This window comes from Limanda limanda, chromosome 14, assembly GCF_963576545.1.
Source record: "Limanda limanda chromosome 14, fLimLim1.1, whole genome shotgun sequence".
In the NCBI taxonomy this organism is placed as follows: domain Eukaryota; kingdom Metazoa; phylum Chordata; class Actinopteri; order Pleuronectiformes; family Pleuronectidae; genus Limanda; species Limanda limanda.
Window position 1 is genome coordinate 9,139,227 of NC_083649.1, and position 17,442 is coordinate 9,156,668.

Consider the following 17,442-nt stretch of genomic DNA (forward strand, 5'->3'; position numbering starts at 1 on the left):
TCTCGGTAACATTCAATAAAAAGCATTTGTATTGCAGTTATCAGAGGTGGGCCGGAAAAGTCCTGTGTGGCATTGATAAAAAGCAATAAAAACATTTTTCACTCGTAAGGTATTGTGGGGGAGTATCTGGAGGTTTCATGAAAAAAGGGTTATTCACACTGCATGAAAAGAAGCGTTTGTGTCAATCTGTGTCGCAGAGAAGTGTTGGCACATCCTTCGGTTAACGACTTTCACACGTATCTGCAGGCAGCAAAGGAAACGCTCAGGGTTCCTGCAGTTGTCAAGCCTGTGAGCTGTTGAGATTTGACCCCCCCTGCTCCAACTCCTAGAGGACGCTTTCATATGCAAATGACAATGCTCTGAGCTTCACAAATGCAAATCAGTTTCCCTGAGAGCAGATAACACCAATGTGTAAGAGGCACCAACAAACTATCTGGCTGAGTAAACCAGGCTTAAAATAAATATTAAACCTGAAATTTTAAATTGTTCTTAAGTAAGTAAGTGTGCTATAATGAATTATATTGTATACCACGAACAAAGGTCAATGCAGTCAAAAGAAATGAAACAATGCACTTTATTTCAAATTTTTATTGTCATCCAAAACAATCCTAAATCTCAACAACTGTATAGAGTGGCATGATTACAGTCACTTTTTCAATTGTGCTGGTTAAATGCACAGAGGAAGTGTAAACCACACCTCTACCAGCAAATAAATGATGCTGGGTATGATCATCTGTGTCCTGTAAGCTCCAAACTTCTACTGGCTTTCCATAAAAATATCTGTCCTCCCAAAATACTGGCATCAAATTCACATGTCAATGGCAAACTAAGCTGTTCCATGAATTATAAATGGTACCTTTTCACCACTACTTTCAAAATTGCTATGAAACATTCATTGATTTAATGATTTATTTTTTCAGTGTAATATTTAATCCCCCATGGACTGCACAGTGACAAAACACAGCAGCCGGCTGTTTGGATAAAACATACATCTCCACTCAGTTTGATTATTATTTTAAATATAAAGGAGACACAATATAGAGCTTAAATTCCTTCATAATTTGAACTTCAATTGTCTAATTGTTGTTATTAAACTTTCTCAGTATTCCATTAAAACAGTCAACACTTTTATCCAAAGCGACTTACAATAAGTGCATTCAACTATAAGGTTACGAACACAGAACAGCATGAGTGAATCATGTGTGTAAATTTACTAAACACCACAAAAAATAAACCTGGCCTCAGTCAAATACTTATCCCATGAAGTAACCGCTGCTCACGTCACCCGCTCGCGTCATCAGCTGATGGACTCGTCCAATCAGAGCCTCGTAAACGCCGTGCAGCAGCGTCGAGTGTCCCGCAGACAGGAAGCGGGTCGTGTTTAGCTTGTCCCGTACGAGTGACTCTGTCTTCGGGGTAAATAACTTGCTGAAGTCGACACGACGCTGTTCTCTGGAGGAGAAGATGAGTGCGTGTGGAGGCAGAGCCGCGGGCCCGGTGTGGACGAGTCGAGGCGGAGAAGACGGAAGCACAGTCCCTGAGTTACGGTGAGCTAGAGACGCCATGCTAACCACTAAGCTAACTGGTACATCTGAAAGCATGTCCGCCACTCTTTGGGATAGCGAGAAAGTTGCTAAAATACGAATACAGCATCGAGTGCTGGAGCAGATCTAGTGCATGTGTAAATATGTATGAATTACTTAGATGTAACAGTTTGTTCTCGTTAAGTTATTTCATCAACGTGACTTTTTTCTGTATGTTTTCACAGCCTCAGCCCCCCCCCCACACACACAAACAAACAAAGAGGCGTTAGGCTGAGACGCTGAAAGTCCGGATTTAAAGTGCAGAAAATTAAGCCATTGAATGTAAGTAACTGTTTATGAATTGTTTTGGTGTTTTTTTGCTGTGGATCTTCCAACGGTGATGCAGCGCGGCTATTTCCGTTTATTAATAATAAAGTCATGTTACATGTGTTGTTTTCCAGCTGCCTGTCCATGACGTACAAAGACACACTATGAGCCGGTATGATCCGACCAGACCTTACATCAGCATTGAGGAGTTGTCGGAGAAGAAAGAGGGTAAGGTTATATTCATTAAATAATTTTCCAGTTACATGTAAAGGTGTATGTTGTCATTGAACTGTGCTAATTTTACTGAATGTGTTTACAGCTGATTGAAGCGGGACAGATGACATGGATCCATCCTTCCACAGCCAGGAGTGCACCGACCTGTGTCCCACACTTCATATAAGACTGGAAGCTACACTGGATCTCACAGCTACACACCACAGACGTCTACACACTGGAGAAGAGTCCCACAAAGAAGTCATGACCCAGAGGCTGCAGAGAAACATTTCAAGCCTCACCTGAGATTTTGTACAATATTTTTGCTGTATGTAAATAAAGCTTTCACTCCACATATACCTTGTTCACATTTGTTCCCTGTACAATATGTTCACCTATAGCATCAAGCATCACATGAATGTTTAGTTTTAATTAACTGCAGTGCTTTTGTTAAAGGCTTACTTATAAATAATAATAAATATTAATATATACATTTTTATTATAAATATTGTGTGGGAGGGGCTTACCCCACGTGCGGAATGCTGTGACCCCACGTGTGCACTGCAATGACCCATAAGGTGACCAATAGCAACACTTCTACCAGCCAATCACGAGTGACATTAGTTTCAAGGGTCTGTGGTTTCCTCCAATGGTGAGTAGAGAGAGGTTCTAGCCAGCGGCTGGACTCCGATTCATATGCTAATAAGATCACACGTCGCGATCGGTCCGCGCAGCGGCGCGAGCCCCCCCGCGGCTCTCTCCTTTGTTCTCCAAATCCCCCTTAAGGTCCGCAAACGCCGATAGACCCACCTTGTCTTCACTGGCGAACGCCGAGGTAACATCATGGAAACAGTTGGTTACAGCAGGGGATCAGGCCTGTCCGTAGAGGTTCACTGTGACAATAATACTGCTTTTCGTCTAGTGTCACTGTGTGAAGAGAAATTATTGATAGAATTGTCTCAGCTACTGTATTTCCCCAGAAGTTCAGAGTTTTGTGGAGCCATTGTAGATCTGAAAACTCGTTTTGAATGAAAAATGAAACTGCTCGTCCTTAGAAACGTTCAGCTTTGTCACATGTAGATCTTTGAAAATACACTCAGTCATGTTAGTGTCCTCCTTTCCTGCCTGAATAACCATAAACCAACAAGAGTATTGATTATTTTATTTGGAATTAGAGTAATTAAATCTCATCAATATATTGATACATCATTTCCATGTTTAGGTTTTAAACTGAAATTGAAAAATATTTTGTTACCAGGGTTGGAATTGACTAAATACATTTAAAGATATTAGTACTTAACTTGAGAAATACATTTGTCTGACAACTGTCGACAGTTCCTCGCACCTTTTAAGATATAGATTTTACATAGAAAATGTAGGACCAGCCCATTAAAAACAAATGAATACAGATTACACTACTCACCAGTACACATAGTTACATTTCTTATATTCAAACCTGCAACTTAAACTGTAACTTGTAAGTCGCTTTGGATAAAAGCGTCAGCTAAGTGAAAATGCAAAATACAGTTGAATGTATATAAGGAAAATATATTGATAGTTATCAAATAAAAATAGTATTAAATACACAAGTCAAACACCCCAAAGGTATAACATAAAAACATATTGATACAGATTATGCTACTCAGCAGTATTAAAAAAATCACATTTCTTAAACTTCAAACCAACTATAATAAATTGCTATTTTGTACTAATACAGTTTAAAATTAAATTAAATTAGATTAAATTAGATAAAATAAAATAAAATAAAATAAAATAAAATAAAATAAAATAAAATAAAATAAAATAAAATAAAATAAAATAAAATAAAATAAAATAAAATAAAATAAAATAAAATAAATCCTGCGCAGTCCGCTTCTGTGCAGGAGGTGTGCAGTTCCACTTCTGCGTAGTTAAAAAGAAAAAATGTAATTAAATAAAAACAAAAGAAAATGTATAATAACGAGAAGCCAATTCATTTGCCTGAAAAAAATAAATAATCCTTACAATTTGCCTGTGCCTGTCAGTGCTCGGGCCTTAATTATGAATGCAGGTTTTTAAGGAATGTAAGACTATGGAATGTTAAGGAACATATATTGTATTATATTAAATTCTACTGTATTAAATTAATGTTTTTACTAAACTCTTCTCTAATAGCATCAAATATACACATCTTTGGAGCATGTATTTCCCCCTTTGACCAAAGGGGGTCAGTGCAGGACATGACCTGAAAGCAGAGAAGAAGAAGGTCCTCTCAGTGAACACAGTCTGTTTAGCAGCAGATTATCGGCAGGAAGCTACAGATCCTCTCTTATTATCTCTAAATCTGATGATATTCATCACAACTACTTAGAGAAACCTCTGGTTGTAAAGTCACATGCGTGCGGACACGTCTACACATCGCTGCCTCAGCTAACGCGAATTTAAAGCTGTGGAATGTAAAGGAAGATATAATGTATTATATTATATTCTACAATATTAAATTAATGTTTTACTAAACTCTTCTCTAATAGCATTTACTTTCAAGACTTTTAAACTCCTCTGAACTGCAATAACTCCACCAAACCAGCACCCTGGAATATTTGCATATTTGCACCAGCACCATAACAAGCATATTTTAATATTTGCACTACTGCACAAATTGAACATTCATCTGTTAAGATATATATTAAGATGTATATATTTTATTTTCTATTTTAAATTTTTGAAATTCTATTTCATTGTTATTCTTTTTATTCTATTTTATACTATTTTTATTTTAAATTTATTTTTTGGGGTTGAAATTACTGAGCATTGCTTAAAGAGAGTGTGTGACCCAAGCATTTCATTGACAGTAACTACTTCATGTTATCTCTGTTCATTTGACAATAAAAAATCTTGAATCTTGAATAAAATATACATATCTTTGGAGCATGTATTTCCCCCTTTGACCACAGGGGGTCAGTGCAGGACATGACCTGAAAGCAGAGAAGAAGAAGGTCCTCTCAGTGAACACAGTCTGTTAAGCAGCAGTTTATCGACAGGAAGCTACAGATCCTCTCTTATTATCTCTAAATCTGATGATATTCAACACAACCACTTAGTGAAACGTCCGGTTGTAAAGTCAAATGCTTGCGGACACGTCTACACATCGCTGCCTCAGCTAACGCGAGCTAACGGGATGCTATTTCTCTAGCTAGGCTAAGCTAAGCTAAGCTAGCTGCGGCTGCCGCTCCGCTCCTTCCCCGCAGTCATGAGCGAAGATGACGGCTCGGCTCCGGCCAACAAGGACCGGGACTCCACGCTGCTGCTCACCAAGGACGGGCAGCGGTACTACGTGAGCAAGGCCGGGGTGGTGGACAGCCGGAACGTGGTCACCCCCCACGAACCGGACAACAACAACGCGTCCTCCTACGACATGGACGACCCGGACGAGGAGAGCGACATGCTGGACACCTCGGACCCGCGGGACGGCGCCGCCAGCCCGGAGGAGCTGAACGACGAGGACATGTCGGAGGGCGACAACAACAACGCCCCCAAGCAGTGCACGTACGACGGCTGCACGGAGACCACGTCGCAGGTGGCCAAGCAGCGGAAGCCGTGGATGTGCAAGAAGCACCGCAACAAGATGTACAAGGACAAGTATAAGAAGAAGAAGAGCGACCAGGCCATGTCCAGTGGGAAGATAGACGTGAGAGGAAACTCTGTTCATACTTGTTTTAGGGCTGCCACTAACTAAAAACAACTATTTTTTTATCGATTAATCGGTCGACTATTTTATCGATTAGTCGATTAATCTAAACGAATCAAAAAAATTGACCATTTCATTTCAGTTAATTTTATTTTGACAACAACAAACTGTTTGTCATCGTATAATGCAGCACAAAACAAAATGTAAACAAAGGCTCAAATATTAAAGTGCAAAACTGTAGGTTTAAACTAGCAACTCCAACGTGATAAAAATAAATAAAAAAGAGGGCTTATAAGTTAAGTCAGCAGTGCAACTCAAAAAGATATCAAAGTTTCTATTTAACCCCTTATCAAAATAAAAAAGTTAGGTCTGCATATTAAACAAAGTGCAACATGTTTTAAGTATAAGAAACAATGGTGTCCAGCTCAAAATCCGACTCAAATGTCAGTTAGACACGTGTGTTGTAATGTAAGAATGTCAGCATGTCCACATGTTCTGGACTCAGGCTACCCACCCCCCCTTAAGCTCTGTTTACATTTAATTCATTTGATCCTGTGATCCTCTGTTAGTCCAGAATTCAGTAAGTAAGTGTGGTTCAGTCAATTAATGGTTGTTTGTGTCTTTGTGTTTGTGTTCAGGAGAACTCTGAGGAGCGGCCGGTGTCTGTGAACAAGCAGCGACTTGGTGCCATGGGGGACCGACCGGCCAGACCCTCCCTGATAGAGCAGGTCCTCAACCAGAAGAGACTGGTGAGTCCCACTGGGTCACTGGTGGAACCTAGTAGAACCCAGTAGAGCACTCACCTCCACCAAGGCCCAACACTTCCTCATGCAACCACATTTAAATTCAATACATCCCCATTCTTTACTTGGATCTGCTCAAAAATGTGCACAAAAAGTGTTCAAGAATTGACAAATATTTCCTAGATCTGCCCTCTGATCTGGACAGGCACCAAACTGTTATGGGTTCCTCCCTGACCCATTCCACATCTGTAGAAATCTGAATAGTAGGTTTGACGTAATCCTACCAACTAACTAACAGGCGCTGATTATTACACAACCTTCTTGATGGAGGAAACAACACAATAGTGACACATTAAAGGTTTAACAGATTGTCTTCAAACTGGCGGCCAACACAAGCCAGTTTGTTTAATATGTGACTTTTAACAATTTCCTTTCTACTAAATGGCTGGATCCAGAATATCCCCCCTTCTTGCAAGGAAGCATTTGTGTTTCTAACTTCTTCTTCAGGGTTCGTACGGTCATGGAAAACCTGGAAAAGTCATGGAAAAAAATAACATCCCAAAAGTTTTGGAAAAGTCATGGAAATTTGTTATATTCATATTTTCATGTCGTTCACTTACGCTTTAAATGTTTTAAATAATTCATATGATTTTAAAGAAATACGCTGAAAATATAAGCAGGCATACTTGGGTTTGTGTCATTTATGGTATACTACTGTATGCCTTGGAATTCTCATTTTTAGTTTGAACACTACATTTTGTCACTTTTTCGCGTATACATCGAGATTTCATAAAATGTCCGGTCATGGAAATTTGGTTTAAAGTTATTGTAAAGTCATGGAAAAGTCATGGAAATCCATTGGTCAAAATGTGTATGAACCCTGCTTCTTACTTTATTGCTTTTGCCAAGGAGGATATGTTTTCATTCGTCTGTCTGTCTGTTAGCAGGATTATGTATTAACACTTCTGGGCTGATGCCATGAAACTTGGTGTAAAGCTGTTGTTTGTTTGGGTCAGGAAATACAGGGGATCCAGGATTTTTGTCTCTTTCTTTAACATTGTGAGATGGGTCATTTGTTTGTTACATCCAAATTGATTCCTCATTGATTTCTCTTGGTATAATTTATGTTTCTTCATGAAAAGAATCAGACGTCTTCAGGGGACAGATATTTCTGATAAAATCCATATCCAGTGAATTCAAATGTGGTATTAGGACATTTTGACACAAGGCGTTATCTCCCCAACAAAGGCAGAAAAAGAAAGTCAAAGGTTAGATCCTCAGAAATATTTGCTGTTGCACTTTACACTCACATGTGATTGTGTGTGTCTTCCAGTCACTGCTCCGGAGTCCAGAGGTGATCGGGTTCCTGCAGCAGCAGCAGCAGCTCCTGGCCACACAGAACCGCAGCCAATCACAGGGACAGTTCCCGGGCTGTTGACAGCGGCTGGTGGACGTGAACGCTGGCATTTGATGCATAAAGGGAAACGTTACGATACTGAAACAATTCTCCAGCCGCGGTGAGACAGATGAACTGAACTCACCGGATCTTAAAGGCAGGACTAACCATCCAATCAGAACGTGTCTGGTGCTGTTTATGTGGTTTGATTTCCTAAATACAAGATATTAGAGTTCACATCCATTATTTATTCCTAATTTGGCAAAAAGAATCAAAACTCTGGATTATAAATGTCGAGTTTAAATTGCTCAGATGATTTAAAAACGTGATTCTCCTGGACTAGATTCTTTGTTTGTTGTTGTGCTATTTATTTAGTGTTATTTATGGAGTCGTATTCATGCAGTACTCTTGAGGTTTTTAATGTTTACGTTTGTGCAGTGCATTCCCGTAGCCTCGTTTTTATTCAGATGGTGCTCCATGACATTTGTAACACAAAACTTTTATCATGTCACAGAACAATCAATTCAAACTGTGTACAAAAATGAATTCAAATGAAGTTTGATGGGATGCATGGTGGTGTGTACAAATTAAACTGCGTATTGTGTGTTATTCCTGTGTAGCTGTGTTAGTGTCTATCCCCCCTGCTGTGAAGGTGAGACTTCAATATCACAGATCATTGTCTCTGTGTTTATATTTCAATGGGATATGTTTCTTCCATTTATTATACGAAAACAAAGATTCAACTCTTAAAGAAAAAAAAACACTTTAATGGAATGACAGAATAAAGTACAGGAAGTCAAACATTACTCAACACTTATAGAATACAATACACAATACAGCAATAACATTTAAAACACATAACACAAGTCTTGAGTACCTACAAGTCCCAATTTGTCTCGTCTTTGAGTGCAGTCAACTAGATAAATGCTTTACCGTACTGAAATTATAAGAACACTCCATCATTCAGTTATACACATAGTTTCAGTCCTGCATCGGATGACAAAGCTGCAATATACATTTTTCTCATTTTGTGTGAGAGGTCAAGAGAGACGGACCACGGGTCAGAACACCTGGAGCGAGCGGAGCATACAGAATCTACGACTACCTGTGTGAAGGACCGAGAGTGTGCGGGTGCTCGTGTTAGGACACGGAGGAGATGGGGTTGTGAGGGGAGCCCATCTGTGTGAGGACCTTGTCCAGCCACTGCAAGGGCCCGTGCAGGTGTACCTCGATCCAGCAGGGGGTGCTGGTCACATCCTGACGGTGGTATTCAGCGCCCCAACCCTGAAGAGAGGACAGACCATGGATCTCAGCTGTTTAATTTGTTTGCCTATATAGTGATTTGACAACTTCAAGGTCAAAATAACAGAATACAAAGTTACAGTGAGATTCTCATCATGTCCCGTATCAGTCAGTACCTTCACGAAGCTCATCCGGATGGTGCACATCTTGGTGAGCTCATAGACGACCTCGAAGCCGTGGTTGACGGACTGGGCCAGGAGCTGAGCGAACAGCTGGTTGTTGAAGATCTTGAGGCTGCAGCCGCTGGGGATCTTGCACACGGTGGTGGCGTGGAAGCCGTGCTGGAAATTGCAATTGCGGCTCTGGACGAAGATGCTGCTGTCGCTCAGGCACTCGGCGTACACCTCTCCGCCCACGTAGTACAGGTGTAACCCTGAGAGGGATTGAGGGGGAAAATGGAGTCAACAACTTGAATGTCTGGAAGCTTAAGCAGTTCAAATGTCCAAAAGAGCATAAAAACCACAATCATCAGTCGGTCGCCTCCACGGAAAAGGCTTCGTTCTTTTTATATTCCACCAGAGAAAAACCCACGAGGGCATCGCCGCTCGTAAATGAGGAATGTCTGAGTCGTGTCACTAGCGTCTGAGTCGGGGACAAACTGCCCTCAACCCTTTGTGTCACCCCTATCATAGAAAACCACACACATCCTCACAGAGCACAGATTACTGTAGCCCACAGAGACTCTTGATGTCCGTCCAACAAAAGCAGCCTTTCTTTACTCTTTGACCAAGACAGAAACAACATTATGTAGCCTGAAGGATTCGGTGCAGGAAGAAATAAAGTTTGCATATTCATTTTTTTCCCCAGAAATAAAAGGAGCTTTCCTTCAGTCTCTGAGGAAACTGTGTGTCCCGACTAGGGTTGCAAAATTCCGGGAATATTCAAAGTTGGAAACTTTCCATGGGAATTAACGGGAATATACGGGAATTAACGGAAATAAACTAGAAATGTTGTGGGTAATTTATACTTACTGTATTTACCTTGTCATATACAGACATAAATATAAACATTTTGATTTGTCATAGGCTGATTTGAGCCCTGAGGAAACTTTGGGAACTTGACTATAAGCTTCTGCATCGTTGTGTCATTCTTAACATAGGTCTTTGCACAGTATTTGCTAATGTTCACAGCCTTTCCTTCTACATTGGATGGGGTGAAATGCCTCCACACATGAGAGAGTGCACGTGGCATTGCTCTGTAGAATAAGATGAGAAAAAAGTTTGTAAAAAAACACTAATGCAATGGCAGAGACGTAAATAGTTTAACAATTGGAATCGTCTGTAAACATATTTTACAATTGATGGATAAATGAATGGAAATAGGCTAGATGAACAGATGAACAATCCTCAATCAGCATGCTAATATGTTTTCCCCAGTGATATCATTGAAACTTACCTGACTAGTCCTGCACACTACAGCAGGCCTCAGTAGCCCTGCTGTAGAGTGAAGGATGCTGGGAGTTATCTGTGCATGTGATGGTAGAATGCACAGTGGAGGGTTGAAACTCAACGTGCAGCGTGTGCTGCTTTCCATACATCTTTAAAATAGAGTTTTGAATTATGTTTTTATTGCACAGCGTTAAATTTGCGTAGTTTTTTTTTTTTTTTTTTTCAAAATTCCCAAAATTCCCGAGCTAAACTTCCCATGGAAACTTTCCGGAAACTTTCCGCCCCTTTGCAACCCTAGTCCCGACATTTATTACCTGCAGGAGCCTACCTTTGCCTATGTGCCTGCGTGTGTGTTCGATGGTGGAGTTGCGGTTGACGTTGGACAGCAGGCCGAGGCAGAAGCGGTTCTTGTTGTTGGACGGGTCCGTGAAGCCGTCCACCAGGACGCTGCGGGACGACGCGTGGAAAGTCTCGCCCACCCGGTTGTTGAGCTCGTAGTAAGCTATGGAACACCAGTACTCCGGCTCCTCGTAGCAAACGGGACGTAGATCTACGAACACCAGAGAGGGCTGACTCAGAGACGCAGAGAACACATTCTATCCTGCGCTGTATTGAATTTGAGATACTTTATCATATTGATGTAAAAATCCTATAAAGACACATTGGTGCCATTGATTTGCAACATTATCTGCAGCAGGGATGTTGAGGATATGAAGGAATCAATGCCTCAGTATGAATACACTAAAAACATCTCTATACCTGTAGATAGATGTATTACTATAATTTAAATTGCATATATTTATATAGTACTTAGCTTGTCTACTTTCTTACCTGTGTGTGGAGCAGAGAAGGTAAGTTTAGTGGTTGTTGTGGAGTTGCCGGACTTCACATCGTCTTGGGGACTTGTCTCCATCATGGTGTACGGAGGCGGGGGAGTCTCAGCTGGAAAAACAGGTCACACAACACAACGAGATGATAAATAGGCAAAAAATGGTTCAACACAAAGAAAACTTTCCACAAATGTTGATGTTTCTAACGCGATGGAAGGAAAACTGATAAGTAAATGAGAAAGGAATGAAAAAGAGGAGCCATACACGACTCCAAAAAAGATTGTTAAAGTCGAGAAGTTGTGTTGATGTCCTCTCAACACAAACACATGATCTCCACAGTTAAATTTGTGTGTTGTGAATGTGTCTGACCAGTAGGGATGGGGGGAAAAATCGATTCAGTTACAAATCGCGATTCTTGTGAATGACGATTTTAAATCGCCATGCTGCCTCCCAAATCGATTTTTTAATATATTTATTGGTATATACGGGGGGGGGGGGTATATGGGGGGAGCAACATCACATGTTTATTTCATTCTATTTCATTTACCTTTTATTTATTGTTTAAAAGTAGCCTAAGTGGCATACATTTCTTAATCTGTCAGTTTGTGTGCAGTTGACAGGGGCTTTACAATAATAGGGCACATTTTTATTTATTTTCTCTATTGGCTGCCCGGCAGTCATTAAGTTAATGTTAATATTTGAAATAAAACTTGTAAAGCTCTAAGTGAATTTGACTGTGTTTTATTTGAAGGTGTGATTCAACATTTTTCCATGGTCCAGTATTTAAAAAGAGAAAAATAACCAAAAGAAATCCCAGGAAATCGTAATATCGAATCGCAATACCCACAGAATCGCAATACATATCGTATCGCCACCTAAGTATCGTGAAAGTATCGTATCGGGAGGTCCTTGCCGATTCCCGTCCCTACTGACCAGAGAATCTCCTGCTGCGTTGTTTATATGGAAAAAGGCAAACTCTGGAAGAAGTAAAGATCCAAACGTGCGGACATTCTCCGGAGTTCAAGTCTAAAATCGGCTAAGACAGCAACGTTTAAAAAGGTGTGGGCTTGCTTGTTTTTGTTTCCCTACCCGTGATGTGGTACGGGCTGCCCGGCTCCGCGGAGCTGTTGGGGGAGTCGGGGTAACTCTGCGAGGTGGGAGACTGGGAGACGAGGGAGGAAGCGTTGGAGGAGGAGAAGGAGGCGCAGGGCATCGGCAGGAAGGAGTCCGGGTAAGTGGCGTTCTGAGGCATCAGAGGCTCGCTGTGCAGAGAGGCGTTCCTGAACTTGGCCAGTAAACTGTGCTGAGGGTTGAACTCGCTGTGGCGTGGGACCAGAACGGGCGGCAGCACTGAGAGGAGACAAGGGCACGAGAGAGAGAGAGAGAGGGAGAAACAAAGAGCGAGAAAGATCATGTTACTGCAAATCCCTTCGGCTCGGGAACGCTGCACCGGATCAGATGTCCTGCCTCTATTTAAGAACCAATAAAAGCTTTACAGTTGCCACATTAAAATTCAACAATTACCTCACGTTGTAAAGCTAACTCAGAGGATTATACTTTGACATTGTGCGTACCAGGAGTCTCCACGCGCCTGTAGTGGTAGGGGTTGACGCAGATGTCCTTCTGCTTGGAGCCGAAGGCGAACTCGCAGCACTCCAGGGCCTTGAGCTCGTGGTGGGACTGCAGGTCGGGCCAGCGCCACACCCGGCAGTAGATGACGTGGGGCAGACCCTTCCTGTGGGACACCTGCAGCCGGCCGTCCAGCGAGCGCGGGATCGTCACACACTTGCCTGAAGGATTGAAAATGGAACGGTCAGATTTACACTTTTCTACAGTAGGAAAATGCGTTGTGATACTGTTACTACCGCGTGGAAACTCTGCAAAGTTACGAGGATTCTGTTCTTTTCTTTGCTCAGCTAATTGACATGAACCTAGATATGTCTTTTTTTATCATGATTTCAAAAAAGAAATTGAAATGATTTCAGGAAAGATTAAAAAAGAAAAAAATAGAAAAAATATCTATCCTGATTTCTGGCAAAAAAATATTATAATATAATTTAATATTTCAGGCTTTTAATCCAAGGATTTGTGGAGACTTGCTCAAGATGGTTTCTTTCGTTTAAGTTTCCAGGTCTTGTGCAAGAACACATTGCAAAAAAAGCTTCTGTCGCAATCAAACCTGTGATCTCACAGCCAGAGGCTCCCAAAATGTTTATCTCACTACTCATGAAATAAAACATGCCCCCCCCTCGTCACATGTTGTTTGTTGTGCACCAAAGATTGATTTTACTTCTCAAATTGTTCCATTTCCATCATTTCCAGAGGTCCAGCAATGTAAAGTATAACTTTTGTGAAAGAAACAATCAAATATCAGGGTAATTAATATTTCCTATCCTGTAAATTATCTCAAGACCCCTGAGGTTTGCATTGTGACCCCGTTAGACCCCATGTTACTCACTGGGCTGCCCGGGGCAGCTGAGTGCCCTCTCCAACTCCTCCATCGCCCCCTTCTTCTTCTTCAGCTTCTTCACCAGTGAGTCCACGGCCTTTTCTGCCCACTTCTCCTCCTCGTCACCTTGCTTCCAGCCGAGCAGGCGCTTCACAGCCGGACTGGTGAAGGAGAACAGGGACGTAATGGCGTTTGTGGAGTTCATTTTGAGATGAATGCGACAGGGGGAGGGCCGAGATGAGCTGATGGGTGATGTTTAAGAGATAAACAGCTCCCTCGAGGACAGCAAAATGAGCAGCCGGGACAGCGAGGGAACAGAGGTGAGGATAAAAGAGGCAGAGTCTGTGTAAACAGAGGCCTTTCTGTCTTTCGTCGTATTCCGCTGTTACTTCCGAGCAGAGCTGGCTGCAGGAGCTGGACTCCCGCCAGAGCAGCGCAAACCCTAAATCTCCTCTCTGGGTTGGCACAGGAGGGATCCGATCCGGCAGCGCTGGATTTGAAGCCTCCTGGAGGAAAGGTTGCTCCTCACGCAGCCAGAAATTCAGGTCGGGTTTCAATCACCTGGCGAGAGAAGAGATGGGAAACCGGTATTAAGGTCTGCTTTAGCTGAGAAGGAAAAAGCTGGCAGGTTGAGTCGATAGCTTTCTTTAAATCAAAACAAAATGATTGTATTTGGAGGTCAGTCTTACATTTCTGTCACGTCTTTAACTTCTATTTTTATCTTTTTATTGTTATTTCGATGTATTTTTACTGGTGTTCTTTTGTGAAGTGCTGAATAAACACAGATGTTATTATATCAGTTTTTAAAGATGTGCAGGTAACGAGAGCTCAGGATTCAATTGTAAGGATGAATGTATTTTATTCATTCTAGATTCTGTTTCTATTCTTATTATTTCCCTTATGCTACTATTTCCTTGTGCTCCTTTGTCAACTTTGAATTTCCTCTGCAGAGGATCAATAAAGGTACATCTTATTTGATTTAATCTTATCTTCTTCTCCTTCTTCTTCTTCTTAATAAAGTGTAACCACATATCCCAAACTGCCTGAGAGAGAGAGAGCAGGGCAAGATGGAGCCGAGCTCATGTCTAGATTCACCAACAATGAGGAATGTCCTTTCTGGCCTCTGTTTCTATGATCATGCCACTGACGCCCAGGAGCCATACTGTCTGGCCAGAACACATCACAGGACAGGAGGGGGAGAGGGAGAGAGGGAGACAGAGGGAGACAGACAGACAGAGGGAGAGAGAGAGAGAGAGAGAAAGAGAGAGCTCTCTGTTTTTATGTTTGTGTCTCTCTGCCCAGCGGGAAAATATTGAAGACTGATATGAAATCGATCAGGTATGGAAATCTCAAGGTGTATTAAGTGCTCACTTGGCTCCACCAGCCTATTGAATCAGTGCCACAAAGGCATTTTCAGTGCATGTCACTCCGACAACAATCTTACTGATACATCTGTTTTCTCAGATATTCATACAGTAACAATAATCGCATGTGAGAGACTCAACAGTGACTTTATTATGGTGATCTACTTGCTTTATCTCCTGTGGCAGGACGTCCTGCGGCACACTCTATCATATCTGACCCATGAGGTAGAAAAACACTGTCTCCTGTAAAGCATTCTTGCGTGTCAGGTTATTTCTGCTCGTTGTGCAGGAAGAGTAAATGTTGTGCAGATGATTCTCCCAACAAAAGGTGAAGTGGAGGCTTTTTGAATTTAACCACAGCGTCTGTTTTGGGACATGCAATCATCCAAATCTAACACAACAGAATCAGACCACGCTCCTCCAGGACTGTGTGGACTTTTCTAATTAGAGATGCCAACAGGTAACAACAGTAAGTGGTGTGATTCAGTAGTCCTATAGTCTACATTGTGCTCCGTGCGTGTAGAAGCAGTGTGAGCACAAACACAGACACACAAACAGACAGCTGCGGTTCACAGTGACAGCACAGACTGCGGCATCGGTCCTGTGCTGCTGCTGCTGCTGCTGCTGCTTTATGGAGCCTGGCGTCACTGAGTCTGCAGCCTCAGATAGGCTAATTACCTAATGCTTTATCACCAGGACACCCCCTGCCCCAAATAAAGTAAACACGCCAGCTTCCTCTACTACGACTACAACCACTCATTTGGTGCCAAGACTCCAAAAAGAAACCCGGGCTGCGCACTAAGCCACTAGAAGCCTCCTCACCTTGGCGGCACAGTGGATAATGTGAGCAAGTCATTCCTGTCATAGTGTGAGACCAACACTGCAGACACAACATCAACACGCCAGACACACGCACGCGTCCAACACACTCCTAATTAGGTGGATTAGTATCACAACCAATGACTGTATATGTTTATTTTGTTACAATCAGACTAAATCATCCCAATATTTGATCATAATTAAAATAATGATGAAATAAGAATATTTCATTCCCAAGAAGTTGCCCAACAGTGCCACCCTTTTTTCTTCTTCTTTACAAGTATTTTAAAAACAGCACACAAATATACAAACACTCACAATAACAGAGGTTGTGGGAGAATTTCTTGATTTCTGTAGAAATGTAAAGTTTGTTTTTGGTTCTCACCTCAGCAGTGATGACAAGTGCGCATCAGACAGTCCTGGGCATGAGAAGGGTTCCTGGAGGTGTGTGTCTGTTTGTGTGTGTGTGTGGATGTTCGTGTGTGTGGATAGTGTCTGCGAGCATGTGTGTTGACGTTTAAGTGTCAAGTTGGCCTCAGTATGAATGGCTTCCGGTAGCAGATTTCGAAATAAAAGCGGGGTTAAAGAAGCTAAAATATGAAAAAGTAAACAAAATAATAATAAGACGAATAATAATAAGGAAAAAATAACAAAGTAAAGTTTAAAAAGAAAGAAAATGTGATGCATGGTGTCAACTGATCATACGTGTTCATTTGTTATCAAAACTGAATTTCTTTTAAAATGGGTGTAACAATTAATAGACAGAATGTGCTGTGAATCAATTAGTCTTACATTTAACTGTGGTTTAACATTTAAAAACTCATGTGGTCAAATTTACGTCAGTTTCCAATTAGTTTATGAATATTATGTGATACAAGAACATATATTTACGAGCTCCACATATGGAGGTTTTCCTTTTTTGAAACGTTGCATCTTCAGAATAGATTAAGATGTGATTTGAAGTAATTTCTACTGTTACTGTTTTTACTTATACATTTTACAATTTATTTATCAAAGAAAAAGTACAAATTTGGTTTATGTTCGCAATTTATTTCGATCATGCTGAAAAAAACAAAGACAAAGATAAAAAGGACAAAAACAAATATAAGAAGAAGTAATAAATTAGCAAAGCAAACCAGTGAACTTTGACAAATGCTCACATTTTAAATTGGCGATGCATCACTCCCAGCTCAGCTCAACAAGTCACTGAGCATCATTATCTTTGCCTTTACCTTGCACTGTGTACCCTGTACAACACTCCGCTCCATATACACGTACTTCATATCATATGTGATATGTGTTAATATAAACCATATTGATATTATATATCATTTTAAACAATAATATTGTCTTTTGCACACTCTGTCTACATATTCTTACACTCATAGTATATTATATTATCTATTGTATAGTCAAATACT

At 41.2% G+C, this 17,442-nt stretch overlaps 2 protein-coding genes and 1 long non-coding RNA gene across 3 annotated transcripts; 2 read left to right on the forward strand and 1 right to left on the reverse strand.

The window, feature by feature from the left end:
• The first annotated feature begins 1,003 nt into the window (after positions 1-1,003).
• Positions 1,004-2,420, forward strand: LOC133019359 (uncharacterized). The gene is made up of 4 exons (XR_009682874.1): positions 1,004-1,547; positions 1,769-1,865; positions 1,985-2,078; positions 2,170-2,420. It is a non-coding gene; the product is annotated as an uncharacterized LOC133019359 (long non-coding RNA).
• A 2,618-nt stretch (positions 2,421-5,038) lies between these two features.
• On the forward strand, positions 5,039-8,478 carry rfxap (regulatory factor X-associated protein). The gene is made up of 3 exons (XM_061085960.1): positions 5,039-5,730; positions 6,369-6,479; positions 7,807-8,478. The coding sequence occupies exons 1-3, from the start codon at positions 5,293-5,295 to the stop codon at positions 7,909-7,911; spliced, it is 654 nt and encodes a 217-aa protein (XP_060941943.1). The 5' UTR covers positions 5,039-5,292; the 3' UTR covers positions 7,912-8,478.
• Positions 8,479-8,615: 137 nt separating this feature from the next.
• Positions 8,616-16,472, reverse strand: smad9 (SMAD family member 9). Its single transcript, XM_061085721.1, has 8 exons — positions 16,407-16,472; positions 13,848-14,399; positions 12,964-13,179; positions 12,479-12,739; positions 11,391-11,501; positions 10,888-11,109; positions 9,288-9,544; positions 8,616-9,153 (listed from the first exon to the last, which is right to left on the reverse strand). The coding sequence occupies exons 2-8, from the start codon at positions 14,041-14,043 to the stop codon at positions 9,010-9,012; spliced, it is 1,407 nt and encodes a 468-aa protein (XP_060941704.1). The 5' UTR covers positions 14,044-14,399; positions 16,407-16,472; the 3' UTR covers positions 8,616-9,009.
• Positions 16,473-17,442: the final 970 nt, after the last annotated feature.